The sequence below is a fragment of the Rhinolophus sinicus genome, chromosome 17 (genome assembly GCF_057876585.1).
Source record: "Rhinolophus sinicus isolate RSI-liver-muscle chromosome 17, RSI-T2T, whole genome shotgun sequence".
Lineage (NCBI taxonomy): Eukaryota > Metazoa > Chordata > Mammalia > Chiroptera > Rhinolophidae > Rhinolophus > Rhinolophus sinicus.
This window is the reverse complement of record NC_142517.1, coordinates 188,937,962-188,958,914: the sequence shown is the minus strand read 5'-3', so window position 1 is coordinate 188,958,914 and position 20,953 is coordinate 188,937,962. Positions and strand designations below refer to the sequence as shown.

The 20,953-nt window shown below is 39.1% G+C and overlaps 1 protein-coding gene across 5 annotated transcripts in view; it reads left to right on the top strand.

The window, feature by feature from the left end:
- PLEKHM3 (pleckstrin homology domain containing M3) overlaps positions 1–20,953 on the top strand; it is a 169,240-nt gene that overhangs the window by 71,232 nt on the left and 77,055 nt on the right. For all 5 annotated transcript variants that reach the window (XM_019726927.3, XM_019726928.3, XM_074312178.2 and 2 more), the window contains exon 5: positions 1,602–1,795. In XM_019726927.3, the coding sequence (XP_019582486.3) occupies positions 1,602–1,795 (194 nt within the window). The remainder of the gene's footprint in view (positions 1–1,601; positions 1,796–20,953) is intronic.

Below are 20,953 nucleotides of genomic sequence, written 5' to 3'. Positions count from 1 at the left end.
GTATGAGTTTTACAATAAAAGAAAATGACAATATTGAACTTCATAAACATGGGGGGTTTTTTGTTTGTTATTTTAAGGAGGGCGCAGCTCACAGTGGCCCATGTGGAGGTCGAACGGGTAACCTTGGTGTTGTTAGCATCACGCTCTAACCAACTGAGCTAACCAGCCACCCTTAAACGTGTTTTTAATCAACACACACTAGCCATATATTTAGGTATCACATGTACACATGGATGGGTTTTCATGGCTGTGTCTGCTTGTTGTACTTTCCTCTGTCCCATCCTGGCCCACCCAGTGAATTTCTACTTATCTACCGCGAGCCAGTGTCACCTGCTTTACCAGGCCTGCCCTGACTTCTAGCTCCTTTCCTCCAGCACAGTTGATTTCTTCTTCCTTTAAGCTACTCGTGGACCTCATCCATATTTCTTTTCTGGTACATGACAGGCTATGTGCTACATGTGTGTTTTTGTTTTAAATATTTGTCTGTGATACTAAACAGTGAATCCCTTGAAAGTAGGGACTGTATCCTATTTAACTTCATTAATAAGCTTCTAGCATAGAGTGTGAAACTGTGGATTTTCAATTTTCTTTTTAATAAGCAGATTTACTCCCAGGACTAGAGAGGTTTTGGTGGAAACCTTGTGGAGAGGTGTTACGTTCCATAAATAGAAACTGAGCCAACTCTTATGTATCACTAGCCAATCCATGTCTCAGTATCAGTGAACTGGTATGTAAAGATTCTCCCAAATACCCACGTGATATACACTATTTAAGCAACTCCCTCTGTCTCTTGGATGCATTGTGTTTCTGCTATTTATTTCTATTGATGACAATGACATTTTACAACCAACTTTCATAGTCTCATCATTTACTGCCAGAGGTGGATATAGCATTAGATGAAGTCTAATAAGAACAACTCCTTCCTGCTCACTAAAGTATGTGTTTGAACCTGTTTTCTATGCATTGTAATTATTCTGCATACAATATTCACTTTTTTCTTTTAAAAAATATCCTTTTATACCTTTTGAATTTTGTACTATGTGCATGGCTTACCTATTTTTCCTGAAAGTGGCTACTTATAAAAAATGTTATAGGAGATACATACATATAGGCATATATGTATGTAGTCTTTAAAATCAGAGTGAGTGTTCGTGAATTCTTTTCTCTTTATTTTGAAATAATTATAGATTCACAGAAAGTTGCATAGATAGTACAATGTGTACTATCTATGCAACTCTGTATACCCCCACCCGGTTTCCCCAGTTGGTTACATCTTAAATAACTATAGTATAATATAAAAAACATTGACATTGGTACACTGGGTCTACATAGTTTTGTGTCATTTCATCACAGGTGTAGATTCATGTTATCATGTAATCAGGAAACAGAATTAATGAATTCCTTTTGATGCCAAGATTACAGTTGGGTTTCTGGAAGAAAGAGAAGCCAAAATTGATATTTTTTTTAAAAATTATGGGCTTTTCCATTTGGCTGTGTTCAGACAAGAATATGACTTTGCTATGTAAGCTCTGGTTCCTAGTTTGAGGAGGTGTGGCAAGCTGGAGGGTTCACCAGCACTGACGGAGGATGCCTTTTTGCAGGTGTCTAAGCAGGCCAAAGAGTTTCTGGAGTACGTGTATGAAGAGCCGCTGATTGATATCCAGCAGGACAACCCCATGCTGTACCGACACGCCGAGCCGCTGGCCACCGTGGTCCGGCTGCGGCAGCGGCTCAAATCGCTGCGAGCCTATTTGTTCAGCTGCCGGGCAGCGGTGGCGGAGGATTTGCGCCGCAGGTAAGAGTCATAACTGTCAAATGGCTCCAGTTTGCTTTTCTTTCCCGCTCTGAGAGGGTGGTTACATGATCTCCAAGGGCCTTTCCAGTGTAGACCGTCTCAAATTCTGTGGTTCTCCCTCTGGGCTCATCTTTGCCTGTTTCCTCCGAGGTCCTCTATCAGGGTGAGCCAAGCAAAATGAAACCAATATCTCAGCATAACTGCAGGCTTTTAACCCATAGATCAAGTTCCCAAGACAGTGAAGACGTCTCTTCCCTCTAGGTTGCGGTAATAATGGTGGCAATGTCTTCACTGACCACTTCTGTGGTGTTTTACCCTTTTCCGAATTTCAGTTCCTATTTATCGTCAGTAAAAATAAGCATGTTTGAAATATTTCAAACTTAAAAACCTTTTTCAGTGGGAAATAATAACTAGATAGTTATTCAAATCTTATTTTCCGTAGAGAAACAACCGTGGTAAGTGATGCAGGCTGTAGAGCTGGGATTAAAATGCGCAGGCCCAGGATTCTGCCTTTTCTGTTACCATCGGTACGGGCTGCCTTTTTATAGCTTAGTTATCTCAGAAGTAAGTCATAGAACACACAAGTCCATACCAGGCTCAGATCCTCAAAATAAAACTGAAGTGAAAATGTGCCTGTGCTCATCAAATTCCTTCTTTTACAGTTAGATTTTATTGGCATTTGAATTCTCGCTCTTGGCATATATGAACTAGCTTATACTTGAAATAATTGTTGATGGTGTTCATAAGTCCCTAAAAATACCTTTTAATTTTTTTTTAATAGAAATGACCAAAAACATACATTAGTCATGGATTTTGGAGATAAGCCTACATGTATACGAACCTTTGGAAAGAATTAAAGTGATATAGTTTGCTATTTGAGATCCAAAGAAACTGATATAACCCCAGGCATCTGAAGAAGACATTTTTTAAAAGAATTAAATGTAGATAGTGAAGAATACATAATATCTAGACAAGCTCTCATAAAATAATAATGAAAAGGCAGCTGCCATAAAGCAAAATACTTCTCCATGGTAGTCATTCTATTACCTAGTTGTTTTTCAGAAAGCACTAGAAAATGGTCAGGATTTATATTCTTATACAGCCTAGGCAAATCTTAATTTTAAAAGATCAGGGCTTTCCCTGAAAGGCAATAGAATTACATGTCTCAAATTAATTTATCAACTAAACTAGATTATGAGATTTTTAATGTTCAAAGTATGTTTGTTCTATTATTTTCAGTATCTTTTGGCTTTGCTCAAAGCTGGTTTCTCTTGTGCTATATTTTTAGATGATATAAAAATCTACACATGGCAATCATGTTAGATACCTTTCTGAAATACTGTTTTGCTTTGGTCAAACATGCCAAATCAGGGCACACATTTAGAAATTAAGGGTTGCTCCCTTCATACGGGTGACTAAGAATCCCTATGCTGTCCCCGCAGTCTGGTGGTTTACCACCACGTACTGCGCCTATGGCCAGACCACCAGGAAAGGAATGGAAGCTCTACGAAGAAGGCATTCCCAGGGCTGTGAGAAGGAAGGCAGCAGTCGTAGTTTCTTTCCCTTCATTTTCCTTCTCTGGACTTATTCATGACCCTTATGTACTAAGTGTCTGGCACAGGGAAGTGCTTAAGAACTATCGGATGGATAGATGGAAGGAATGTCTAGTACAGTGTCACTCTAGAACACTGAACGATGGCTAGTAGCCCAATTTTGAGCAAGGAGTCATCTTCAAATTCTTTTTCTTACTTCCCTATATGTCACTTAGCAGTTTCTGAGCTATTTGAAACTCTCAAAAATAGTTGTTGAATGAATGATCAGATGAACTGAAGAACAAATCTCATCAGTTAAAAAAGATTTAGCTGGTTCAGTTTCTGGGATAAGTCTCAAATCTTTCCTTTTCACTTCCAATGCACCATCCTGGTTCAGAGTCTCAGAATATTGCAGTATCCTTCTAACTAGTCTGTCTCTCACTTCAGTTTCTTCCATCTCCAACTGAACCTTCACATGAGACAAATTTTTAAATTACAAGTGTGGAATTCAATATCTTCCCCGAATCTAGTCCGGTATATTGCTGTACTGTCTCAAATATCTTGCACTTCCAAACAAAAGCAATTAATATTATTATTTCAGTTCCTCTGTACTTACATGCTGTTAAAATAATGCTTGAGGTTACCATGTGTTTCCAAACACACAGCAAAGTGCATCAGTAACAAGCATTACTCGTACAGATTGTTTTGGGGGGGGGGGCAGCGAGGGCTTGTTACTGCAAATGTTTTTTATTTATTTTGAAATGTGACTATTTAGTAAAAGATGCAAAGATATTTCCGGGATGTCTGTATTTCTTACAGCTGGGCCATACTTAGTATTAATTCTGCCTTCCTCAGTGTCTATAAAAATAACCCTAGATACAAAGGAGAACCATTGCCTACCTAATATGCTAACGTCCTGTCAGCAGAGGCCATCTCTTACCTATCTTTCACTTTTACATGGAATCTCTCTTTTTAAAAACAAAATTAGCCAGCAGTACCTTTAGAGAGAAGCTTATCCGAAAGCAATATCCAAATTTCCCTTTGTTTCACCTGGGTATACAACAAAAGCGGGGAAGTTTAAACAGAAGAACCTGCCGGACACAACTAATCTTACACATCCTTGATAGAATTCAAAGAGGGAAGAGTTGATAGGCAGCAGAGGAACAAAAAAGAGCAAAGAGAATCCAGTTCTTATCTAGTAGTAAAAGGCATTCTCTCCTTGCCTGGTTTTTACCTCAGTATAAGAGTAGCCATTAATCTCCAGCAAGTAGGCCCAACATGCTGAAGACTTGTCAGCACCATATAAACAGAATAAAGCAAACTGTTAATATTGCTGTCGTGAGAAAACTGAAAACAGACTGATTAATCGTATTGGCGCTCGACCGCCAGGGAGCCAACTTTGGTCGTCGCCTTATTAGGGAAGTCACAGTTTGCTTTTAGGCCTTTCATTAGGATGACCGTCCGGTTTTCATCCTCACTGTTTTTTGTTATTGTTGTTAAATGAACGCCATGTTCTTGAACCCATATTGCAAATCTTGACTGGCAGAGGTGATTAATTTAGAAAAAGTCAGTGTCTTCCATGAAGTCTAAAATGTTTACAGTGCTGACAATTCACTGTTTCTGAGGACTACCAGATGGCGACCCTGCTGGATTGGTTCAAGGCCTAGTTAACTTTTTACGAGAAGAATTATTTACAGTGTCCACACGTGAAGGTGCATGAAGAACGCCGCAGAAAATCTTAGCGCTGTCAGGACACATCCGGATCAGTAGCCATTAGGGAAGTCTTTGGGAAGGACCCTAAGAAGAGATGGTAGGGGCCTCAGCCCTACATGTCTCCCGCTAAACACAGGAACAGTAGGAAATAGGTGTAAATCAGAAGCCACAAACGGGCACCTCAGGGCCAAATTTGGCCCTCAGACATGTTTGGCCTTTCAGAGATGGGCCCCACCAGGTTTTAAAGTTGTTGAAACAGTTGCTGAGATTTTAATAATAATAATAGGTAGTTTTCATGCACATGCAAAATGAAGCTAGCTTTCTCGTTTCTCTTAGGAAATCAGAAGTTCTGCTTGTACAGGGCTTCCCTCATTCCTGGAGAGCAGCAATCAGCTTTAGATGCTGGACGCTCTGCTTTGTTATAGTCTCTGCTGCTCCTGTTGTCTCCCCAAACCCCAGTGCCTTTTGGTATGTAATACACTGCTGCCCTGTTTTTCCTACACCCAGCATATTTCATTTATTTATGTTGATACTTCTGCCCATGTAAGATAATTATGATTTTATCAATTAAAAAGTACTTTCCCATAAATATACTATTTGTTCTTTACAACAGCATTTAGATAGGTAGACAGATGGTGTTTGGAAAGAGAAAGAACTGTGACTCTGAGATGCAACGTGACTTGCCTGAGGTGACAAAGCTGGTAAATAGTAGAGTCCACCCTTAGAACCAGGTTTTCAAATGCTCAGATTACTGCTGCTTTCCCCAGCATGGCTGCTATTGGTGATGGTGGTTTGCAGAGGAATAACTTTTACTTCTCCTGATTGAGGTTATCTAGGAGTGTGTGAAGGAAGGGAGGTGGCAGATAGTATTGTCCCATGAGTGGGATGGTGTGATTACTCCTGTACTCGCTACCAGCTCAGTCAGCTTTGGAGAGCAAGGCATGACAATTGGCTTAGCGCTAAGAGTTCATTTTCTCTAGGTCGATATTTACCAGACCTTTCCATTTCACAGACCTGTAAATTTAAAACAGAAATGTGGAGATATCTATAGGGTTGTCTTAAAGATGTCGTTAGCCAAAACAAACTTAAACATTACCACCTGTTTCTCACCATCATTTCATAAAAGAACATAGTAACACTAAAAAAATAGGCAAACAGCCTCTGAAATCAAACAGGTTTTAAAAATCAAATAGATTTAAAACTCATTCTAGTATTCTTTTCTCATTTTACCTTGGACTGCTAAAAACATCAGCAGACCGATAGCAGCTGTTTAGACTAGCATTTCAGAAATCCTGATTTAAGTCATATTTTCTCTTCTGAGTGAAGTAAAATCATCCAGTCCAGGGAAAAACATTCTAGAAATTAATGTGGATGCTTGAGTGTTTCCCATTCTCTATCATCAAAATGTGATTTGGGGTGCCTGGTGAATCCAAAGTTTCTATTGTGATATAAATTTAAAACTGGTTTCTCTCCAATACTACTTGAGGCCAATAGGCAATATTAAGCCTATTCTCCCAGTTGCCTAGAGCAGAATTGTGTCAGTTTAGGGGGGTACATTGGTCCTTCTTTTGTCAAGTTTAGTCCTTGGCTAAGACCACGCTGAAGCAATTTAACAGATTAACTTGGGAGTCTCAAGAGAATATGAAAAGTGATTCTTCTACATTCGAAACCGCCTTTTCCTGCCTTTGGTTTCACATTTTATTTGAAATTATATCCAGTATTAGTTCTCAGTGAAATATCAGCTTTACTGAACAATGAGAAATTCGTGTCATAAAGATTGTCATTTTTATTAACATTATTTATCATGGTGAGGGAGTGAGAGAGAGAGACAGAGTCAGACTCTCATTGCTGCCTCTTCCTTCAAGCAAAATTTAGCAGTTTGCAAAGTTCTTAGAGGGGTCCCATTAATGTCACCTGATTTACCAAGATCCCCTATGTAGTCCTGCCCTTGTTACCCCAGGGCGGGCTGTCGTTCTAGTGAGTTCACTGGAGGGAGGCTAAGTTCAAAGGCTGAAATGTCCTTTGGATGCCTGATAGCATCTCAAACTTAATGTGTCCAAAACTGAGCTCCTGATATCCCTGCCCCCACTCCCATTGCAAACCGTTCCTCCTGTAGACTTCCCCATCTGGCTTCATGGCCCCTCCGTCCAGCCTGTTGTTCAGAGCAAACACCTTTCTCTCTCATTCCACCTCCAATCCATCAGCCAATCCTGTCAGCTTCACCTTCAAAATACATCCACTTGTCACCACTTCCACTGCTACTACCTGTGTCCAAGTCACTGTCTTTCCCCTGAATTATAATCTTTCCTCGGAATTATTGCAGTAACTGATCTTCCCATTCAGTCTGTTCTTAAGACGACAACTGGAGTTAACGAGTCGATTAGATGACGTCACCCCTGATCCAAACTAATAGCTTCACTTCTTGCTCCAAGGAAAAGCCAGTGCCATATATGGTCTCACCCGCCTTAGCTCTCTGCCCTCTTCTCCCACCGCTTTCCACCCTCACTTACTCTGTCCTAGTCACACCGGCCTTTTCGTCAAGCACACCAGGCAGGCTTCTACAGGAGTGTCTATACTGGTGTTTTCTTTCCTCAGATAACTACAGCTTGCTTCCTTACCCTCTTGATGTCTTTATGTAACGGTCCCTTAATGAAGCATCCTTGATCCCTCTATTTGATGTCACAACCATTGAATAGTCACAGGGATGTAGAATACAGCATAGCGTAAGGAATATAGTCAATAATATGGTAATAAATACGTGTGGTGTCAAATGGGTACTAGACTTATCGGCGTGGTCACTCTGTAAGGTATATAAATGTCTAATCATATAATATTGTATGTCAACTATAATTTAAAAATAAAATTTAAAAAATAGTGACATTAATCTGAAAAAACATGAACAAATTTTTTAAAAATTGCAACCATGGTCACATGCTTCCTGTGCTTATTTCTTTCTCTGCTGATCACCACATACCATGGTATTTTATTTTGTCTATCTCCCTCTCTTAGGCCTTCATGTGTAGATATGGAGGCTGTGCTTTGCTCCACTTAAACAGCCATGTGCAGCGGCCCTCCTCTCCCATTAGATGTAAGCTACAAAAGGACATGGCTTTTTATCTGTTTTGTTCATTGCTGTATCCCCAGGGCCTAGAACCATACCTGACATATAGTGGGGGGCTAATAAATAGTTGTTGAACAAATTAATTAAATGAATACAGTACTGTTACCAAGATTCTACCCACTTATTTTGGTCACAATTAATTTTTTCTTATTAAAAAAATATTATTCATCATAGAAAACAAAAATAAGAAAACTAGGCCGGCCTGGTGGCTCAGGCGGTTAGAGCTCCTCCATGCTCCTAACTCCGAAGGCTGCCGGTTCAATTCCCACATGGGCCAGTGGGCTCTCAACCACAAGGTTGCCAGTTCAATTCCTCAAGTCCCGCAAGGGATGGTGGGCTGCGCCCCCTGCAACTAAGATTGAACATGGCACCTTGAGCTGAGCTGCCTCCCGGATGGCTCAGTTGTTGGTTGGAGCGCGGGCTCTCAACCACAAGGTTGCTGGTTTGACTCCCGCAAGGGATGGTGGGCTGCGCCCCCTGCAACTAGCAATGGCAACTGGATCTGGAGCTGAGCTGTGCCCTCCACAACTAAGACTGAAAGGACAACAACTTGACTTGGAAAAATAAATAAATAAATAAGAAAACTACCCATCATTCTACCATTCTGAAGCGTATCCTTCCAGACTTTTTTCCTCTGAGTTTACTTTTTTCTATGTAAAAATGGTTTCGTACTGTACTTTCTACTTTAAACCCAATCATTTCACTTAGTATATTGTGTCTTTTTATGCCAGTAACTATCTGTTTAAAGCATTGTGAAATCACTGAGCAAAATGGTGTTTTGATGTGTGAGCACACTTACATACCATTGATCTTAGAAGTAAATGGGATATTATTCAGTGTACCCAACAAAAGATTGCATGAGCTAATAATAAATGAGCCGGGAAAGATCATTTCAGAGCAACAACACCTTTTCTTCTCCCCCTACTTTCCCGTCCCCCCAAAAGTCAGACATATTAAGTGGAGGGATTTTCTGTTACAGAGAGAAAAGATTGCATGCTGTTGCGAATTGAATGTACTTAATTTGGGAGGCTGGCTTATGCAGAGCACATCTTTTAGGGCAGCCTAGCTCTTAAAACGCACAATCTACACAGGCTAGACTTGCTGTGGCTCTGAGCTGCATATGAGGAATATCTTATAACTGAAATCGGAGCTCTAAATGTACGGTTATTAGCCAACGAAGTCTGGTTAATATTGAATTTTAGAAGAACAAGTTCATTTTAGCAACAACATTATCACTAAATTAGTCTCCTTAAAGACTAGTAACTATTAGCACTTCAAGTGTATAGATAACAGTTCTTTAAGCTCAATAAATGAATACAACTCTTTATGTTCTCTGTAAGATTTACTGTTAGCCAGACTTTGTGGCTAGTTTTCAATGGCTAGTTTTCAAGTTAGCTAATTAAAAGTGTCATTAGCTGCAATTGGGGCTTTAGTCTCAACAGATTAGCTGCGTGAAGCTATCAGGACTCAGAAACTACTAAAACACAGGATGTTTTGATAGTTTTGGAAAGCAACCATTCTCATTCTCAAGAATTCTTTTTCCCTTGGATGATTTCTAGCATAAGGTTTTCAAGTCAATTCACCCCCTGATCTAATAGCTCCTTCCCCTTCATTTTTTCTAGCGATCTCATTCAACTATATATATAGAGTTTAGGATATATATATATAAATAAAGGGACCAACAGACTGTCGCAAAAGACAGTGTCCTTCAAAACTAAGTAAGTAATAAACTTTGAAAAAGGAACTCCAGCAAATTATATATTAATTTTACTATAATGTACACATAGCTTTTATTTACCGAGAAATTCTTCAGAAAGTTAGAAAGTGATTTTATCTTATTCTGAGATTAAATGAAATATACATTAATTATCTAAAATACTTTTCTAAGAGATAAAAAAAAAAAAACAACTTATTGCAGGAAAGTGTTATATCCTTGGAACTGTTAAAAAGTACCATAAGAATTTGAGCTGGGATCTATAATAACTGTGATATTAATCTGCCACTTTTATAATCAGACCCCAGAATAATCACAACCAAAATTGCTTTCCAAGTATTTCTACTCCAGGGAGATTGTTGCTAAGAAACTTAGGCACAATTTCTGAATAAGCAGGTAAAAGAGACCCTTATTTCCCATAACTATCTGCCAAGATGTAATATCTGATGCAATTTTACCACTGTTTCAGCCAATGAGATGAGCAAAATGAGGTGTCTAGAGAAATGATTGAAGTTTGTTTCTTCCATATGAGTTGCTATCGAAATATCTGCCTTTGATTTAAAATTGTTTTTCCATTAGCTGGGAGCATGGCTGGACGTACAAGTCCCGTCCACATCCAGCCTAATGTAACTATTTCAGGAAGAGTTTGCAGCTCATATCAAGAACACCAAATTGCGTCTCCCTCTGGGTGCTTCACAGTGCTTTTTGCTCATTTCCGAGTGGGTACATGTGCCCTCCCAAGGAAAGACACTAAGGGTCTCTCAGCTCAGTACAAATTACGTCCCCTGGAGCACATATTCTTCGAAAACACAGTAATAATACATGAATAAATGGTTTTCCTTTTTATATCATTCCTTATGCACCTCTATCCATATTCTCCCTATAGACCCTTATGATTTAGAATCAAAATTGGAGGTGTCCTTTGGTGTTGTGTTATCTTTTAGATTCTGTGTGTGTGTGTGTGTGTGTGTGTGAGTGTGTGTGTGTGTGTGTGTGACAGAGAGAGAAAGAGAGAGAGAGAGGTCTTTAAGGCCTATTACATATGCTGACATATTTCCATTACAAACTTTCTTTTTTTAATTTTTATCATTGGATTTTTAAATGCCAGTTGTGCAGCTAGCTTTAAGAACTGAGCCTCAGGGAAATGGCGATATTAGGAAGTCAATCAAAATCCTGCAAAGGGTCCACCTACTTCAGAGCCTGACTTAGTTCCTTTTCTTTCATGAGCATAGGGCTTAGGGGGAACTGAGTGGAAGTCCTCAGAAATTAGTCAGGTTAAATGAGTCTTGATGTATTTGACTCCGTGTCCTGGTACCAAATGGAATGAGGACCCCCTACCTTTTTTATAAGGACTCCAGCCTTTGATTTCTTAGGCAATTATCTCTGCATTTTTAACCTCAAGTACCAGCTGCATAATATAAGGGCTCTGAATCATACATGATCTTTTTCCTTTTTAATTTTTATCGTTTCTACCTTTTTCATTAGAGCAATCTATAATGAAGCCTAAGTTACCTTCTCGGTGTGTCAGGCAACTCTAAAGATAACATAGAAAATGTTGGCACTAGAAATGATTGTGCTAGTTGGTTTTCCTGATCCTTTAGCCGGTTTCTTCATTGTTCTTTGGTGTCAGATAACTGGAAAGTGCTACCTGCCAGTGATGTGGTTTGTCTTGATGGGTGAGTGAGGTATGGAGTAGATTCTCCTTATCATGTTTGGTCTTTGGCTCTGGTGTCAGCACTGACCAGATGAACTAGCACTGGTGTGAGCAGGGCTGGCCTGCTGGAGAAATGCTGTCAGACCTGATAATGAATAGGCCTGCAGTGTAGGGAGGTCACTTAATGGACAGAAAATCCGAAACACAGCAGCCTCATCAGAAAACCGAAAGCACCCTCCTGCAGCCACGATCCTGTTTACCAAAGGGTTGCTAAGTCAGATAACCTTCAGTCCGTTTGTAGCTTTTGATTCCTAATATGCTGACATTTGGAGAGAACAATGGAGAAAGCAATAATTACCTTTTAACATTTTAGTAAAAACTTGAAGCGTTTCAGAAAATTTAAAAAGTATGGGGTGGGGGATGATGGTGAGTGGGTGTGTGGGCACAAATATGTGTATTTGAAAGAGCTTCCGGCTGGGTCCACATCCCATTTCCTTTAGACCTGTCCAGGGCCAGGCTCTCAGTTATCCTGCAGCTTCTGCTTCTGTACTAGCTTCTTCATAAATATGCCCAAGGCTCTCCCATCTTTAAGAAAAGAGTCATTTCTTAGTTCTTTAGCTAGGCCTAGTTTCTCTCCTTTCCTTTAAAGTTAGCTTCTTACAAGAGTAATCCACTTCTCTCTTCTGCAGTCTGGCTTCCCTCTCCCCCCTGAAACTATTCTGTCCAAGGTCACTCATGAATTCCCATTTGCCAAATCCAGCAGGCACTTTTCAGGCCTCATGAGAGTCTTCCTCGTATCCTTTGACTTCTCTACTGCATTTGAAGAGGGTGTTGACCCTCTTTTTCCTTCTTGAAATTCCTTGACTTCCCTGTGCTGGTCTTCTCTTCTTCTCTTCCCGGTCAAGCTGCTCCTTCCCAGTCTTCTTCCTGCAGCCACTCCTTAAATAGTACTGTTTTCCCAGGGTACAATGTCTTCTCTTTCTCTAATATGTGCTGTCTTGGGCTATGGCTCAATCTATGGCTTCACCTCACACCTGTGGGCAGGGGGCACACAAATCTACCTGGACTCATGGACGACTCCATTGGACATTCCACACACAGTTCTAATCCTCTGTCCCCAAAACTGAGGTGTGCTGTCTCCCCAAAGACAACTCCTTTTCCTTGTTCCCTATGTCAGTAAATGGAACTGCCATTTACCTACTGGACCTAGCTGGAAAACAATAATCCCAAAATGTTTCCTGGCCTTCACTTCCCATTAGTCATCATGACCTGTGGATTCTGCCACAGAAATCCATCTTTCTGTAGTTTTCTCTCCAACCCCAGGCAATCATTTAAAATCTGTTCAGGGCCCCATCGTTTCTCGTCTAGTTTCCCCCCGAAATTATCCACCCCTTTAGTCTCTCCCCCCCACCCCCTTCTGCTCAGTGATCTTTTAAAGTCACAAATCTAACCATGTCATTCTTTTCCTTGAGGCACTTCTGTGGTACCCCATCTCTTTTGGGGTAGATGCTTAGCAAGGCATTCAAGATCTCTCATGTCTGGCTACATCATAACTTTCTAAGTGTATACCCTGCAGTTTCCCCCTCCCCAACATGCACATAAGAACAGTGCCTTCATCTGTACAGACAGTCGGTTTTCTGAGAGAGAGCACTATGTTCGCTCTGGCATCTCTGTTCTTACCCACCCCGCTCCGTCTATCCATCCATCCACTTCTCTGAGCCCTTTCCCGCCAGGTGTCCTGCAGGCTTCCCTCACCCCTGCATGTACACCTAGATCTCAGCACTCCGCATTTTGAACTGGAACTGTTTGCTTACTTGTCTGTTTACTCCCCTGGTCTGCATATTCTGACATTAAAAAACTCCAAATCTCCAGGTCCTCGCACAATGCCTGTCACACGTTATGTCCCCAGCATCGACTGCTGATTTTAGGTTTTCACCATAATGATCAGTCACAGAGATCATAAGGTTGGATTTCATTTATATTAAATTCATGGGAGATTGGGTCACAAGTCATGTTTTCTGACAAATAGTGCAACTAATCATCCATTCTTTATTGACTACATTAATAGCAAAAATTAATGCTGACATGACTCTCTTAAGGGGTGCCAAGCTTTGCCTTCCCGATAGGCATGGCTCCCCCAGCAGTCCCTGAAGTGGCTGCAAATTCATCTCTGTATCCCCTACAGAGCCCAGTCCTGTCCTAGTCAGGTCTGCCTAAGGCAGCTTAAGTCTACCTGAGCACGCTTTGGGCCCGTGGCTTCTCCACAACCCCTTCACCACTGAGTTTAAGGGGAACTGGCCCCTGAGAGTCCCTGCTTATTCCATCCTTTTCTTAAAGAGCTCCTGTCAGACAGGCCAACTTATACATCTAAACCACGGCAGGGAAAAGCCCTAGGCGTCACCCAGATGGGAAGTTGCCAACATATTTCTGGGCTTGGCTTTTATGTCATTATTTACCATGTGCATCCCCTGCGCATGCCTAAAGAAGATATCAGAAAATGTCTTGCGAATTCAGTCTGCCTTGAAGATGGAGGCAATGGGAAAGAGGAACAAACCAACAGCAGGAGTAAGCTTTAAGTTATCTGACCCTGCCTTCGAAAGTAGAATAGTATATTCCTACCTCTAAAGTGCTCCAAAATATCTTTTTTCTTCTTTTACTTACATTAGAAAGCATCGCTAAAGAGACACATTTTAATATCTCTCAATCTTCCCTCTCAGGGAATTTATTCTCATATTTGACTTCAATGCTTTCATGCTTCAATATCTGTCCTCCAGGGATAAGAAAAGCTGATTGGCATTATCTGTCCTAAAAGTCTGTATTTTTTATGGCCACCACTAAATCTGGACACAGCATCTTCTCCAGACACAATAAGCTCAGTTCCTTTATCTTTTCTGCATACATTGCATTTTCTAATTCTCTATGTCTGTTATGACTGACCTCATGTAAATAATAGTATTAGATACTGAAGAGTGATAGAAGAAAGTAGGGAAGGTGCTGCTGGAGGGGCTTAGAATCTTTTCTAAAGGCAGAGAGAAAATAACCACTTGTGAAATATATTTAACCACGTAAAAACACTAAATAAATGCATAGCTAACTTTAGCTATTCAAATAGTGTTGAAGGAGTATTAGAAATGACTGTGCCCGAAGTTGGTTAGTTATTGTGAGAAGAAGAATGAACTGTTTAGAAGCAAAAAGGACCTAGCCTTGTAAGGAAAAGCCTACAAATAAACCCACATATATATGGTAAATTAATTTACACAAAAGAGCCAAGAATATACAATGGGGAAAGAACAGTCTCTTGAATAAATGGTGCTGGGAACACTGGACAGCCACATGCAAAAGAATGAAATTGGACCACTATCTTACACCATACACAAAAATTAACTCAAAGTAGTTTCAAGACTTGAACATAAGATGTGAAACCATAAAGCTCATAGGAAAAAAATACAGCTAATAAGCTTCTTGACATAGTTCTTGGCAATGAATTTTTGAATCTGACACCGAAAGCAACAAAAGGAAAAACAAGTGGGACTCCATCAAACTGAAAAGCTTCTGCACAGCAAAGGAAACAAACAGAAAGAAAGGCAACCTACTGAATGGGAGAAAATATTTGCAAATCATATGTCTGATAAGGGGTTAATATCCAAAATATACAAAGAACTCATATAACTCAGTAGCAAAAAAAAAAAAAAAAAAAAAAAAATTGATTAAAAATGGGCAGAAATGGTATCCAGAGAAAATCAGGTGTAGTCATACTGATATCAGATGAAACAGATTTCAGGATAAAAAAGGTAACAAGAGACAAAGATGGACATTTCATAATCATAAAGGGGACTATACAACAAGAAGACATAACAGTCATCAATATTTATGCCCCCAATTAGGGAGCACCGAAATATACCAAGCAACTATTAACAGAACTAAAGGGAGAAATTCACTAAAACGCAATTATACTACATTGTGTTTATATCATTGACAGCTATGGATAGATCATCCAAACAGAAAATAAATAAAGAAATAGCAGCCCTAAGTGACACATTAGATGAAATAGACATAATTGACATTTATAGAGCACTTCATCTTAAAACATCAGACTATATGTTTTTTTCTAGTGTACATGGCACATTCTCAAGGATAGACCATATATTGGGACATAAAACTAGCCTCAGCAAATTTAAGAATATTGAAATTATACCAAGAATAATCTCTGATCACAAGGCTTTGAAATTGGATATCAACTGCAAAAGGAAAGCAGGAAAAACCACAAATACATGAAGATTAAACAACATACTTTTAAAGAACGACTGGGTCACAGAAGAAATAAGAGGAGAGATCAAAAGATACATAGAAACAAATGAGAATGAAAATACATCCTACCAAAATTTTTGGGATGCAGTGAAAGCAGTTTTAAGAGGGAAATTTATATCATAACAGGCCTATCTCAAGAAACAAAAAAAAAAACCCAAATAAATAACCTCACGTTACACCTTAAAGAACTAGAAAAAGAATAAATGAAACCTAAGGAAGAAGAAAGGAAATAATAAAAATCAGAGCAGAACTAAATGAAATAGAGAACAAAAAGACAATAGAAAAAATTAATGTGACAAAGAGCTGGTTCTTTGAAAAGATTAATAAAATTGACAAACTCTTGGCTAGACTCACTAAGATAAAAAGAGAAAAGATACAATAAACAAAATCAGAAATGAAAGAGGGGAAATTATCATGGATGCCACAGAAATGCAAAGGATCATCCAAGAATACTATGAAGGACTATATGCCACCAAATTCAATAACCTAGAAGAAATGGACAATTTCTTAGAAACATATAGCCCTCCTAGCCTGAATCATGAATTGGAAAATCTAAATAGATTGATCACCAGTAAGGAAATTGAATCAGTCATGTGAAACCTTCCCAAAAGCAAAAGTCCGGGACCAGATGGCTTCACTAGTGAATTTTACCAAACCTTCAAAGAGGATCTAATACCTGTCCTACTCAAACTCTTCCAAAAAATTGAAGAAGAGACAGTACTCCTTAACTGATTTTATGAGGCCAGCATTACCCTGATACCAAAACCTGGTAACGATAACACAAAGAAAAGAAAACCAGACCAATATCTCCGATGAATACAGATACAAAAATCCTGAACAAAATTCTAACAAATCGAATGCAACAATGCATTAAAAAGATTATTCATCGCAATCAAGTGGGGTTCATGAACCCAGGGGCACAAGGATGGTTCAACATATGCAAATCCATCAATGTGATACATTGCATAAACAAAATAAAGGACAAAAATCATATGATTATATTAATTGATGCCGAAAAAGCATTTGACAAGATACAACATCCATTTATGATTAAAACACTTAATAAAATAGGTATAGAAGGAAAATACCTTAACATTTTAAAGGCCACATATGACAAACCCTCAGCTAATATGGTAATTAATGGTGAAAAACTGAAGCCCTTTGCTCTACGTTCAGGAACATGACAGGGCTATCCCCTATCACCTCTACTTTTCAACATAGTGTTGGAAGTCCTCGCCAGAGCAGTCAGGCAAGACAAAGAAATAAAAGGCATCCAAATTGGGAATGAAGAAGTTAAATTGTGACTCTTTGCAGATGATATGATGCTATATATAGAAAACCCTAAAGACTCCACCAAAAAGCTCTTAGAAACAATAAATGGGAGCAGACAGGTGGCTCAGTTGGTTAGAGCCCGAGCTCTGGGCAACGGGGCTGCCGGTTCGATACCCACATGGACCAGTGAGCTGTGTGCCCTCTGAAACTAGAATGAAGTCAATGAGCTGCCACTTAACTCCTGGGTGGCCAGATGGCTCATTTGTTTGGAGCACTGGCTCTCCACCACAAGGTTGCCGGTTCGACTCCTCGACTCCTGCAAGGGATGGTGGGCTTGCCCCTCCAACCAATAATGGCAACTGGACCTGGAGCTGAGCTGTGCCCTCCACGACTAAGATTGAAAGGACAACTTGACTTGGAAAAGTCCTGGACGTGCACACTGTTCCGCAATAAAGTCCTGTTCCCCTTCCTCAATAAAATCTTAAAATAAAAGTAAACGAATACAGTAAAGTTGCCTGCTACAAAATCAATGTACAAAATTCCATTGCATTCCTATATACTAACAATGAAATCTCAGAACAATTTTTTTTTAAATTCCTTTTGCACTTGCAACAAAAAGATAAAATACCTAGGAATAAACTTAACCAAGGATGTAAAAGACCTGTATGCTGAAAACTATGAGGCATTTTTAAAAGAAATTGAAGACACAAAGAAATGAAAAGGTATTCCGTGCTCATGGATTGGAAGAATCAACATAGTTAAAATGGCCGAATTACCCAAAGCAATATACAGATTTAATGCAATCCCCATCAAAATTCCAATGGCATGTTTTAAAGAAATAGAACAAAAAATCATCCGATTTGTATGGAACCACAAAAGACCCTGAATAGCGAAAGCAATCCTAAGAAAAAAGAACAATGCTGGAGGTATCACACTCCCTGACTTTCGCTTATAGTACAGGACAACAATAATCAAAACAGCATGGTATTAGCAGAAAAACAGACACATAGATCAATGGAATAGAATTGAAAACCCAGAAATAAAACCACATAAATACGGACAATTTTTGAAAAAGAAACAAAAAAAAATACAATGGAGAAAAGACAGCCTCTTCAATAAATGGTGCTGGCAGAATTGGAAAGCCACGTGCAAAAGAATGAAACTGGACTGCTACCTGTAACCATGTACCAAAATTAATTCAAAATGGATCAAAGACTTAAGCATAAGACCTGAAACAATAAACTGCATAGAAGAAAACAGGTACTAAATTTATGGACCTTGGGTTCAAAGAGAATTTTATGAATTTGACTCCAAAGGCAAGGGAAGTAAAAGCTAAAATAAATGAATGGGACTATATCAAACTTAAAAGCTTCTGCACAGCAAAATAAACCATCGACAAAATAAAGAGGCAACCAACTGAATGGGAGAAGATTTTTGCAAACAGTGCTTCCGATAAGGGGTTAATATCCAAAATATACAAGGAACTCATACAACTCTACAACAAAAAAACAACCCAATTGAAAAATGGTGGGCGGGGGGGTGGGGATAAGGGGGAAGGTGAGGGGTTTAGAAAATAGTTGGTAACCACAAGATGGCCATGGGGTTTTGAAAATTAATTTGGGGAACGTAATCAATAATGTAAAGATTTTGTAGGGTATCCGATGGACACTTGTCTCATTAGGGAGACCACCTCAGGGGTGATGTAGATGCCTGATCTCTGCACTGTACACCTGAAGCTGAACAATAATGAATGCCAACTATAATTTTATATATATATGTATATATGTATATATATGTATATGTATATATATGTATGTATATGGTTACAGGAAGCGGAGTACAGCATTAGGAATAGAGACAGTGGAAATGTAATGGCTCTGTGCGATATCAGAGGGATAGTGGATGGGGGGAGGGGTGTTCACACAGTGATATAAATGATATAATGGGATATAAATGATAAACGTCTAAGTATTGCTTTGTCTTGTGCACCTGAAACTAATAAAATTTAAAAATAAATAAATAAATAAATAAAAATGGGCAGAGGACATGAAAAGACATTTCTCCAAAGAGGACATACAAATGGCAAATAGACATATGAAAAAATGCTCAACATCACTAATCATCACTAATAAAAACCACAATGAGATATCACCTCACCCCAGTCAGAATGGCTATCATCAACAAGACAAATAGTAACAAGTGTTGGAGAGGCTGTGGAGAAAAAGGAACCCTCATACACTGTTGGTGGGAATGCAGATTGATGCAGCCACCATGGAAGGCAGTGTGGAGATTCCTCAAAAAACTAAGAATAGAATTACCATATGACCCAGCAATCCCTCTCCTGGGTATCCACCCAAAAAATCTGAAAATATTTATCCATAAAGACAAGTGTGCTCCAATGTTCACTGCAGCTTTATTTACGGTGGCCAAGACATGGAAACAACCAAAATGTCCTTCGATAGATGAATGGATATAGAAGTTGTGGTATATATACACAATGGAATACTATTCGGCAGTAAGAAAAAATGAAATAGGACCATTTGTGACAACATGGATGGATCTTGGGATTATAATGCTAAGCGAAATAAGTCAGACAGAAAAAGTTGAGAACCATATGATTTCACTGCTATGTGGGATATAAACCAAAAACAACAAAAGAACAAGACAAACAAATGAGAAACAAAAACTCATAGACACAGACAATAGTTTAGTGGTTACCAGAGGGTAAGGGGGCTGGGGAGTGGTAGATGAAGGTAAAGGGGATCAAATATATGGTGATGGAAGGAGAAATGACTCTGGGTGGTGAACACACAATGTGATTTATACATGATGTAATACAGAATTGTATATGTGAAATCTACATAACTTTACTAACAATTGTCACCCCAATAAACTTGAATTTAAAAAAAAGGGGGGGGCAGAAGATCTAAATACTGTGTTTCCCCGAAAATAAGACCTAGCTGGACAATCAGCTCTAAAGTGTCTTTTGGAGCAAAAATTAATATAAGACCCAGTCTTACATTATATAGGACCTGGTATTATATTATATAATATAAGACCGGGTCTTATATTTTTGTATATTATATCGTATTATATTATAGCCAGTCGTATATTATAGTAAAATAAGACTGGGTCTTATATTAATTTTTGCTCCGAAAGACGCACTAGAGTTGATTGTCCGGCTAGCTCTCTATTTTTGGAGAAACACGGTAGACATTTTTCCAAAGAACACATACAGATGGCCAACCAGTACATAAAAAGATGCTCAACATAATTAATCATCAGGGAAATGCAAACCAAAATCCACAGTGAGATAGCCACTTTAACAGGTTCAAAGTGTTATCATAAAAAAGACAACAAACACTAAGTGTTGGTGAGGATGTGGAGAAAAGGGAACCCTTGTGCACTGTTGGTGAGAATGTAAACTGGTGCAGCCACTATGGAAAACAGTTTGGAGGTTCCTCAAAAAGTTAAAAATATAACTACCATATGATCCAGCAATTCCACTTCTAGGTATTTGTCTGAAGAAAACAAAACTACTAACTCACAAAGATATATGCACCCCTCTGTTCATTGAAGCATTATTTACAGTAGCCAAGTTACGGAAACAACCTAAGTGTCCATCAGTGGATGGATGGATAAAGAAAATGTGGTGTATATATACAATGGAATATTACTAGGCCATAAAAACAAAATCTTGCCAGTTGCGACAACATGGATAGAACTTGAGGGCATTATGGTAAGTGAAATAAGTCAGACTGAGAAAGACAGATACCATGTGATCTCACTTATACATGGAATCTAAAAACAAAACGAAAAACAAAAGAAACCAAACTTACAGATA